Raw genomic sequence first — 12,487 nt, forward strand, 5'->3', positions numbered from 1 at the left:
TTGAGATTTTGTTTAAAATAAAATAAACTTCTATTAGTTTTTAGCAAAGTAAACAGCAGTGAAACAATATATTAAGTAAATCCAATTAACAAACTGGATCAATATAATAATTTGAGTTTGAATTAAGCTAGATCATAATAAAACAGATCGTTCAAATTGTAAATAAAGATGCTACTTCTAGTCATGATGTCGAGTAATATGACGATCAACCTCAACATGTTTGGTTGACTCTTAAAATACAAAGTTGCTTACTATCTAAGTAGCATTCTTATTACCGCAATATAATGAGCCAGAAAAATGTCGGCAAAATTAATGCAGTGGTTGCGGATCACTTGTTGGGAAAAAGATGGAAACGAGTTTCATGGTAATGAGGGAACTCTATAAATAGAACTCCTTTATTTTATTTCATATTAGCATTTCATCGAGTTTTCTCTCATCTTATGTCATTTGAGTGGTTAGTTCTATAACGTTTGTGTGGTGTTTGTTCTCCTGTATAATTAGGAGAGTGTGTGTTCTCTTTGGAAACACCGTGAGTGGTATGATCATTCCAACGCCAAATTTATTTTTAGCGTGTGAGTGTAAGCATATATTTTATTTTATTATGCTTGACGAAACCGTGTCTTTTTTTAAAAAAAATATTAATGCATCCTTATTAATTTTTACTATTTATTATCACTTTTATGCAGCAATTAGATCATTGTTATCTTATTAGATATATCCCCACCTGTCAAATATTGTTTTGTATTTTATTTTAGTTTTGGTTTGTTACACTTTTCAACTCCCAATACGGCGTTTCGACAACAACAAAATTATTCAAGACGTGCAAAATACAAACGATCCAATCCATATACATAATATATTTAAGAGTAGGTCTCTTGTGAGACGGTTTCACGAAACTTTATCTGTGAGACGGGTCAACCCTACCGATATTCACAATAAAAAATAATACTCTTAGTATAAAAAGTAATATGGATGACCCAAATAAGATATATGTCTCACAAAATACGACATGTGAGACTGTCTCACAAAAGTTTTTGCCTATATTTAATTATGAAATATGTTTCAATAATTAAATTTTAGTAAGTTGCAAAAATGTTAATGATAGTTAAAATAATTAAATAAAGGATAAATAAGAATAAACGTATGGAAAGTTGTGTGAAGTAAAAAATTATGGAAAATATAATATAATCTAGTACGATATGATGAATGTATAATAATATTTTAGTGCATATTATATTGCAAAAAAATGATTTTTATATATATATATACAAATTAGAATGTCTCTACATGGGGGCTACTCACGTACTCTCTTAGGAGTAAGCAGATTCAATTTTATAGTTTGCGAGAAAGATTACTCAAAAAAATCAGTGGATGGGAATCCAGATTTTTCTCCGGAGATCAATCGGTTTTGCAAGCTATCTCATCTAGTTTTAAAATGTCAATCTTTTTATGTCAAGAATTGGAGCGAATCTGCGCTGAATTCTGGTGAACTTCGAAAGCTGGTGGAGGGGGAATGCATGGGAGAGTTGGAGGAAATTATGTAGACCAAAGAGTGGCCCTCTAGAATTTCTCATGTTCAGAGTCAACTGAGACAAAATATGTTTTTTTCCCTATGGATTTTAAGGATATGTATGTTTTTGTATTTCCTTTTATGTCTCTGATTTCAATTTTTGACCGAGATTGATATCTTTTAATAGAACCGATGCAAACTTACGAATATGTCTAGATGTTTGATTTCATGTGAATGAGCTGCTGCAATGTGATGACATAAACACTGAAGCTATTGTTTTAAATTTAAAATTATGTTCACATCGTCACCTGGTTTAAAAGTGCCTTGATCATTATTAAACATATGATTCATCGCTAGTTTAAATGACATTTTTGCAATATAAAACATGAAATAGGTAACGAAAAGCAAGAACTTGAAGAAATTAATATTCATCACAGTGTGGTCCGTATATCAAGAAAGGAAGTTTTACATTGCTAGCTCGGTCCTAAAACATAACATTCTTTGTATTTTTCGCGAATTGGAACAGAATAAGACAAAATAAGAGATCGTAACGCTCACAGAGTGATGAGTTTCCTATGCTGATGATGTCCAGCATCTCCATCGTGATCATGGAAAATAAGGGTCAAAACTCCGACCAGACAGAGAACTGAACCTAAAAGAAGCTTGTCATACCGTTCTACCCAGTGGAACTTGAGCTGACTCGCACCATAGAACGAGAGTGCGACTAGTGAGGTCATCACCATAATCGTGCTGCAAAAACAATATCATAATGTAGTAAGCCTAGCGTTTTTGTGACAAGATAATACCAAGTTATATAGGTAGTCATAATATTGCCAAATTTAGCATCAAAATCTATACGTCAGGTTATTGACGAAACTTGTTTAGACACCTGTGTTACCATGATAACCTTAAAAATTAAATGCTATGAAAGACAGAAAAATAACAATAGTTTCCCTGCACAAATACAAATGGACTAAAGGTAAGATCGTCTCCAAACGATAGTCATTGATCACACAGGAGGAAAAACATTTCAAATCTCATGGTCCTGTTATAAATCAAAATCTGATGCACACTTTTGGACCACAGTGTGTCTTGACCTCAAGGCAAATGTCCTGGAAACCAATAGCTCTACGGTGTCATTTACTTAGATGCATGATCAAACGCAGTCATTCAAATAAATACATGAAAATGACATCGGAACACATTTGAAAAAGGAGATCTAGAGCCAGTAGAAACAGATCATCGCTGCAAGGCAAAAAACTGGCCATAAGTATGTAATAAAATGACCATAAACCATTTATTGTAGTAGCCACAACTAAATAGTTTATTTGGTATTTGTCATACTTTTAGTATATTTATCTTTCTAATGGCAGACTCATAGGCTCGTGCGGTTACTACAAAAAAGTTTAACAATGTAAGCAAAAACTACAAATTAAAAAGCAAAATGATACCTGAATAACAGAACAATGATGGCAAGTACCATCATCGATGATGAGTTTCCAACAGCAAGGAAAACTGGAAGAGTGGTAGCACAAGGAGATAATGCAGGGACAAGAACAAGACCGGCAACCGCCATTTTTTCCATAGGTTGGTTGTGAGAATGACTGTGACCACCCTTTCCAGACAGAAACATTATTATGTAACTGCCACCAAGAATAACGAGTAACAAAGATGCAAGTTTATGCACAGGTTTCCTCTCCTGCTATAGTGTTTGATATGGTGATTGCTGTTATACCAAGCAGCGAAGTGGATATCACATGTAATACAGCTCCAAATGCAGCTGCAGACCAGGAACTGGTTAACAGACCACTAAAACTATGAAACCTAATTATATATCAAAATTTGGCATAATCGGGATTATATTTATGAAATCATCCCAATTAAAGGATTAGTCCTGAGAAAAATAATGACTAGTCAGATGTGATAAGAGCACCGAAACTGAGGATTGTAAATGTATATTTTTGTCGTAAACCAACTATATAATCATCATCAAAGTAATAAGAAAGATTAATGCAGCGAGGTCCAGCAAAATTGTGGCATTTCATCACCAACTTTTAGAAGATACCACATAGGGAAGATTAACTAATTCAATGCTCCTGTCGTCTGCCTACATGTCTTTAAGAATGTGTAGCTTTTGTCCATTAAATCAGAAGAAGGTTAAGTTCTAGATGCATCAAAACTTTGTAGCTTAAGTAAAAAGCTTGCTATTATTATCAACTGATTTTAAACGAAGTACCGGTTTTCATAATATAATTTCTAGCAGAAGTGCGTTTATGCTGCTAGTTCTTCCTTATATTTCTTATCTTTCAAATTACAGAATGCAATTCCATAAATCTCTTTGAGGAAGAACAAAAATTACACCAATATGGCAAAGAGCCAAATAGTAGAGCAGTTAGTTCATCAAAACCTGGGTCTTGATTCGAGTTCAACAAGGTTTGTGTGTGAAAAGCGAATTAGAGTGAAAAGATCAGCTTCAGTGATCAGAAAATAGCACGAGATACAAGCAAACACCGATACAATTTCTGAAAATAAAAGCATAAGATCTACAAGTATGTTACTTTTCACAAGAACCCCATGCTTAAACAACACATGATCATCCAGATTATTTCAGAACATCAAATTCAATCTAAACTGGACAGTGGACACTAGTTCTGCATTCATAGCAATGACTGACTAGTTTCCATACAATAAATGTCTGGTGCGGGTAGACGACAAGCCGGGCGACTCCTTAAATTTTCTTGAAATGGTAGCTTGATGTAATGTTTGCCAAACCGGTGGCAGAACGAGAATAGTTCCCCAAAATTTTCAATTTCGGTTCCCCTCGATGCTCTTCTTGGCGAAGCTTACACATCACGCATGTCCAAAGTTTATATCTGAGGAAAGAGGAGAGGCGACCGCTTCTCGATAATGTTGGGCCCGTAGGCGGCAGGGGGATCTCCCCATTTGAACATATTTTCAGATTTCGTTAACAACATGCATGCACACACCAAAAATCCAAGAAAAGAAGTCCATGAACATAAAACAGCTCACAATTTCCCTGTACTAACTAAATCTTATAAGAAATCATTTTTTACCCTTTTCTCCTTCGAATAACCAAGAAATACACCACCAGATTTTACAAAAGAATCAAAAACCCAGAAGACCCCTTTTCCCTAACATTAACAAAATCATATATTTCTCAAGATTCTTCGCAAAAATAAAATAAACAAAAACCCTAAGTTCCATAAATAACCAAAACAAAACCAATAATTAAAGCATTACTCACTGACTAGGAGAGTACGAGAAAGGGTCCATTTCTGCGCGCGGCCCACAATGGAGAATGGCAGCCAGTGGGTTGGAATGAAAGAATGCAGCAGAGACACCGTAGCTATGCCGCCGATCGTCGACAAATCTTCGGCAGTTATACTGAATTTCCCAGCTTCCATTGCCGATTCCCCGCTTTTTCTTGAATTTACTCGCCGATCCAATTATCCGCGAATCAACAAACTATAGCGGTTGCTAGGGATTTTCAGGTGCTTCAAATTATAAATTTATACATTTTATATGGAAAAATAATTCAGGTATGTACGAGATTTTGGAGAGAAATCTGAATACAGGCAAATTGGTAAGTGTGTGTTCTATTTTATTTTGGAAAAATTAGGTGGAGCAGGTAATTTCCCGTATGTAATTTTATTTCTTGATAATATAGCAGTCGCGAGTCTCATTTCATGAACGATATTTTACTAGTGTCAATGGGTCGGATTGTGAATCCTTTAGGTGGGATGAATTTCGTGAGTAACCGCACACAAAAGAATTTATAGATGTCACAAAAGCGCCAACTCTAGCGTTGGGTGGACATAATGGGAAGTACCATGTTGATGTCAATGGGTCGCGCTTTTTTAGAAGGGACGAATCATGTCAGTAACTGTATACAATATAATTTATGGATGTTACAACGGATCAAACCACATATTGAACGATGAGTGGACACAAGGGGCAACGCAGTACCCTGTGATGTCAATTGGCCCATTAGGCGGAACGAATCTCACGAGTAATCACACGTAAAAGAATTTCTGAATGTCAGCAACTGCTTCAACCCCATGTTTCACTTATATTTTGATGTCCTCGTATTGACAAAATACATCAAATTCATCACTGGTATATTCATTTCCATTTTCAGTCCTCAGACATTTGATTTTCTTTTCATAATCAAGTTCAACCCACGCTTTGAAATATTTGAATATCGAGAAAACATCTTATTTCTTCTTGATTAGATACACCTAACATCTCCTAGAGAAATTATCAATGAATGAGACAAAGTATCTCGCTCCTCCTAGGGATACAACCGGTGCTTGCCAAACATCCGAATGAATAAGCTCCAATATGCTTTTTTTCTTTGGGCATTGGAAGTGTCAAACTTTAATCTGTGTTGTTTACTAAAAACACAATGTACACAAAAGATAATGACACTTTTGTAAGCCTCGTAAGCAGCTTCCATTCTGAGAGAATTTTCAACCCTCATTCTGACATATGCCCGAGCTTTCTATGCTCCTGAACCAATTGATGCAACATCTAGTTTCACTTCTTTGTGTGTTTCTCCCAAAAGTACATATAGATTTGCAGCAACTTTTTCTGCATTCATAACCACAAGAGCGCCTTTTATAATTTTCATGATCTCGTTCTCGATACGAGTTTTGCACTCGATATCATCCAATTGCCCAAGGACAAAAGATTTTTTTTAGTCCCTTCACATGTCATACCTCATATATGGTGCGAATGGTGTCATCAAACATTTTTATTTTGATAGTACCGACCCCAATAATTGTCAAGGCATGATCATTTCCTATAAATACAGATTCTCCTGAGCTGGTTCATAATGATCAAACCATTCTCTTTGAGACTTCATGTGCCATGTCGCACCGGAATCCATAATGTTGGGATCTTGAAAGAGTTTAGAGGGGTGAATAAACTCTTTGAAAATATTTGCTTTTTAAATTTGTTTTCAACCGTTGTTAGGCGGTTGAAAGTTTTTCTCAAACGATAAGAAATATGAACCACTTGAAAAGTGCGAAAAACGGTTCAATATTTCTAATGATAGTTTCAAACGGTTGGCATTCTAATCAACAATATATGGTTAGAAATGTAAGAGCTTGTGAAAAGTAAAGGCACAAAGTTTTTTATGGATGTTCGAAGAAAACACTCTTACGTCACCCCTTCTTCCTCTGCAGGAAGGATTTCACTAAAAGACTTTGGCTTTACAAAATCATTTGCAACAGCTCACTCCAATAGGACTTATCACACTACCTGTCATGGAAAACTCTTAGTGATCACTTTAAACTTTTGGATTTTAAGAACCCTCGGTTCACCAGACAGCAGTATTAATTGAATAACCAACATGTTACTGATGTAAATAAAACAATATGATTTAGCAGCACGATGATCTCAAATGATCGGATATCTTTCTATTGAATGCATACTTGATGAGCGATGAAGTATATGATCTTTGATTGCGCTCAAACTCTTAAAATGTCTATAAAAATTTTAATAAACTGGACAAAATAATCTCGCCTTAATAAAAAATCTCAAAAAAAACTTTTCTGATGTGAAGATCAGTCTAAGCTTGCAACCACAGAGCATACTCAGAATTTTAAGAAATTTTAAAACAAAGCTCTGATACCACTTGTTGGTCCCATGTGCGGCAATTTGAGATAATAAATATGAAAATAAAGAATAAATTGGACACCGAGATTTACGTGAAAAACCCCTAAAATTATTATGGTAAAAACCATGGGTAAGATGAAAAGAATTCCACTATAATATTTTATGGTCTACAACTCACTCATTGTGTTTCCAAAGAGAATACACACTCTCTTAATACAGGAGAACAAAATTTCTCAAAAATATTATAGAACTAAGCACTCAAATAAGAATGTATTGAGTTGAGATAAGAACTTGAAAATGTGATGATTTCAGAACGAACTTCTCGTCCGTGTGAAAACGCGTTTGTATACTCGTTTTCAGCTACAATTATTATTTTACTACCCAACCACTGCATATGTCAATCTTGTACACTGCATTTATTATTCAACTTTGTTGACCCATCAATACAACCAATTAACTTTGTCGACATTGAGGAGGTTATTCTCGCCTTTATTTATCTAGCGTCATGCCGAATTCTATGTATGATTTTGAGATGATTCTGGAGAGGGTTGTTACACTTGGATTTTCTACTCTGATTATTAGCCTCTGACTCACTGTGATATTAATGGCTTCGACATCTGGCGTATCTCGGCCCACCTCTTGGATCAGAGTAGTGGATGTATCATGTTGGAGTCCTCCAACTCTTTAGATACTAGACATATCATTGGATGACCACTTGTGACTGGGCCCACAAATTTGATGGATTCTTTCCAGTCAGGTGTAAGTGTTTACTCCATTGGATAGATATCGGACATGCATGCTTAAGTAAGACGAATTGAAACCACTGAAAATATGCAAAGAAAGTGACGATGTATCTTATAGGGACCAAAGACTGCATGTTTATATTTTTACGAAATGATAATTTGAAAGTGACTGGTTACCCTGATTCAGACTATGCTGGCTCCATTGATTCACGAAAATCAACTTTATGATATGTTTTCTTGCTAATTGGTGGAGATGTGTCTTGGAGAAGTGCAGAGAAATATTTGACTGTTATTTCCCCTATGGAGGCTTTGTTCGTATATTGTTTTGAGACTACTTCACATGTATGAATGGAGAGTTTCACTTCAGGCTTAGAGTCGTGGATTCTATTTCTATTTCTAGGCTAATGAGAATATATTGTAACAATTTAGTTACTGTTTTACTACTAAGAATAACAAAAGTGAAAATCGAAGCAAATATATCGACATTAAATACTTAGTCATAAGAGAACATGTTAAAGATAAGATAGTTGTTATTAAAAACATTAACATTGAATTGATGATTGATGATCCAGTGACCAAACACATGCCACCATATAAATTTAATGATCATGTAGAAAGAGTGAGACTTCATTCTTCTATGTAATTTTTGTTGTAAGAACAATTCTGTTATTAATGAAACTACGTTATGATATTTTGCCATTTTTCTTTTATTGTGTACACATTCATTGATTTGAGAAATATCAATAAAGATGGACCTTGAATAAGCACAAGATTTATTCATTAAATTATATTGTTGAGTAACGCGATATATTGTGACACGTAGAATATAAAAATCACTTTTATGGGACCCATCGCCTTGATTCATGTGTTTTTTTTACTTCTTTAGTGAATGATGAGATATATATGGGTCAAATGGAAGAATGCTAAAAAGATTTTAATTTGATACCAAATTTTATCATATCAAGTGGCCCATATGATAATTACTAAGATTTAATTATGCAAACCCTTAATATTATCTAATGTTCATAAATTTGAAAATATTAGATGTGCAAAATTCTATCTTTATAAGTTTAACATATTTTTGAAAGATAAAGAATCACATCCTGATAAGCCACAATCAATTCAAATTTACTCGATGGTGGTTACGAGTTGCCTATAAATAATAGCGTTTGGGTTCCCTAAGCACCAAAACCTCCAAAAATTACTTACACAATCTATAGTGATGTCTAGAGTGCTTGGAAGACTTTCAAGCATAAGAAGATCATTCAAGTACTTTTCAATGCGTCCTTCAAAGTTCAATGGCTAGAGGTAATAAATGTTGGAAAGTCGTGTGTTTTTTATGAATGCCTACAACCTTTAGATAATATGACATACATGAAAAGACAAGCCATTTTCATTCATGTCTTTACATTGAAGGGTTATGAACCTTCATAGTGGATTTTCACATAGAGCAGATGTGGCATCTATGTGGATCACATGGCCACACAAGCATAATTTGTCTATGTGGCACTCGCGTGCCTTTCAGTTCACATCCATGTGGCACCTACATGGCGATTACTATAAATTTAATTTAGGGTCTAATTCAAGGACACATTTTCTCAAACACGACTCAATGTTAAAGCCAAATCAATAGGGTTCAAATCTCAAATCAAGCCATGACATAAACAAACAAATCAAGCCACCCAAAGCCTATGTTTTATAATGCAAAAACCAAGTCGTTTTCTATAAAATCACAATGTGCGACAAATTCACAAAAGACAACTACACATTCCATATATTTTATTGTTGGGCCTTTAATGGGATATATTCGAAAATTAATTTATCATTTATATCAAATCGATTTTGACCAAATTAATATTCTAAAATTATCTACTCAAAACATAGATTTTAATTTTCTGATAAAGTTCAAACAGAGCTCATATGGATTATTTTCCGAATATTAATTGGGCCAAAGCCTATTTTCCAACACATGGTATTTTTTTGGATTCAATTTATGCTCAAGACCAAGGAGGCGCAAAACATTCCTGTATTCAATATGTGAAATTGTAAACCCCACGAAAAATTGCACAAATTCAACAGCTATTCCACTCAAAATAAATATTCAGCAATTTATTTTCTTCGAAGAACATATTGAAAATTAAAAATAAAGATAAAAAAAATTCAAAAAAATATAAATAAAATGTTAAAATCACATCTCAGGCAATAAAGCCCCCACAGCAGCCATTAAGTCTTCAATAGTCAAACCATGGAAATGAAAAACAAATAGAATAAATAAAACTAGAAAAAAAGAAAGAGAATATACTCATTTTTTTTTATAAATCATCTAAAATTCAATTGCACAGCCTTCCGTTGAACAGTTGCCCCATGATAGGAGTGTCTGAAATATCAAAGATCGAGGAGCTAAAGGAGAGTTTACGTTTATATGCATCGATTTTATAGAAATCACTGACTCAATAAAATAGTAACATTCAAAATATTAGGATTAGTGAAGTTGGAGTAAGAGTGTTATTCTTAATAGTATATTTATTGTCAAATAAAATTTGAGCACGTTTTGGTGATAACAAACATATTGCCAGTTGCATATAACTAATTAAAGTCCGAGCCGGACTCTCATGAACTTGTACTTTTACATTCATCCGGACTACAACTCTAGAAGAACTCAAGCTGTCTGGTTTGGTTATCTTAGAGAATGCATTCAACCGGAATGATTTTATGGTACCTTCAGACCTTGCTAGCTAAACATTCTGTGGACACCGACCAGATATATTAGAGTTTAATTTGAGAATGTTCCCATATAAGACAAATTATTAAAATATCATTCTCTCGCATCTAACACATGTAAAGAGTAATTTATTGTCGAATCCAAATAGCGTTAAAGGATATTTAACGTCTCACACAGTTTTTATTATGGAGACAATGACACATGTCATTCTCGAAAATAATTTGGCTAATCAATACAGTTGTGTGCCATTCAAGAAAATGTTAAAATTGGAAACATCGTCTATAAAGAGATCAAAACATTCTTCGTTTCAGTCTACCGATCTTTTGCACACACAAAGACATTCTCAAGAATTTGCAATCTTTCTCAAGATTTATCTTCACCACACGTTGAACAACCCACTTATCTGATCATAAATGATCAATTATGTACACCTTATTTTACACACTCATTTTTTTGTAATCGAGATTATTTGTTGTAGTGAGTCTTTTGTAAGCTGTCAGAAGCCTAATTTTGAAAGAAAAAAATAACCGTGTATAAAGTCTAATAGAAGTTGCAACTTAATTTTTAGGGTTTTTAGACCTAGCAAAAGTGGGTCTATAAAAGAAATTGTACTGATCAAAATATTCTAGTGGAATGCTTCCTGCAAATGAAGAATGAGAGACGTAGACGTCCTAGTCCTCGAATTTTCAGAAACAAATTTGTGCACTTTCTTTTTATTTACTTACTGTCATTCCTTGATGATCATCGCTATTCATCCATTCAGTTGCCTATATCAGTTCACTAAGTTCAATACATTTTTTCCCGTACTATTCAAATTTCTTTAGTTATTTGTTGTACCTAGCATTCAATAAAAAACTTGAGTAATATTTCACAAAAGAAAAATCAGGAAAGTTCAACTGTTTATTCATATATTCAAAATACATATATGATCCTAACATTTATCGTGCAATATAATTGTTGAAATCATTTGATTTATGTTATTTCAAACATATTGGACGTTGGCTCACTTCCTCACTCCTCGACCTCAGTGGGGATTGTTTGTTTGGAGATGTGAAGATTTGATGGCAGGGAAAAGAATATTTAGAAGACTCTAGGCTATATACATATACATGTATATATATATGTATATGTATATATAGCAATGATATCCTGCACACTCTTTTCCTGCACACCTGTGGGCGCCTGCCTACGTGACACGCCCACAACCACACAAAATTTTTTGTTTTGTTTTTTTAAAAAAAGGCTGACCAATCATGCACCGCCACGTAGGCGGTGCTCATGATACCCTGCACACCAATTCGTATATATATATATAGATTTCATTATTTATTCACTGTTTATCTGTATTGTGATTATATTGTATTTCTTTTCCTATGGACCTATCTGAGGGGGATTTCTCCACGTTATTATTTTATTTCTGCATGTGTGTGCTATGTGTGATCCATTATATATAAAGCTAACTAATCAGTGATACGAACTTGTCCCATCAAAATTAAAATGAAAAAAACTTGTGTGAGATGATCTCATGAATCGTATTTTGTGAAACAGATCTCTTATGTAGGTCATCCATGAAAAATATTACTTTTTATGATAAGAGTATTACTTTTTATTGTGAATATCGGTAGGATTGATCCGTCTCACAGATAAAGATTCGTGAGACGGTCTCACAAGAGACTTACTCAATTAAAATTCCTTTAGTTGTTTGTTATACATCGCGGAGAAGAAAACAGAAAAGTTTAGGTGTTTGTTCACCTTCCTCTACAAACATATATGGTCCTGGTCCTGGTCCTAACATATATTGTGTAATATAATAAAAAATAAATATAAAAAATTAAATAAAAGTTTACAATGCAGCACGTGAACAATGGAGCA

At 34.0% G+C, this 12,487-nt stretch overlaps 1 protein-coding gene across 1 annotated transcript; it reads right to left on the bottom strand.

Annotated features, from left to right (window-relative positions):
• Positions 1 to 1,905: 1,905 nt before the first annotated feature.
• On the bottom strand, positions 1,906 to 5,254 carry LOC142555184 (uncharacterized). Its single transcript, XM_075665911.1, is given in 4 exon segments — positions 1,906 to 2,260; positions 2,962 to 3,197; positions 3,199 to 3,290; positions 4,776 to 5,254. Coding segments are annotated over 4 exon segments (684 nt in total). The 5' UTR covers positions 4,936 to 5,254; the 3' UTR covers positions 1,906 to 2,064.
• Positions 5,255 to 12,487: the final 7,233 nt, after the last annotated feature.

This window comes from Primulina tabacum, chromosome 9 (assembly GCF_025594145.1).
Source record: "Primulina tabacum isolate GXHZ01 chromosome 9, ASM2559414v2, whole genome shotgun sequence".
NCBI classification, from domain to species: Eukaryota; Viridiplantae; Streptophyta; class Magnoliopsida; order Lamiales; family Gesneriaceae; genus Primulina; species Primulina tabacum.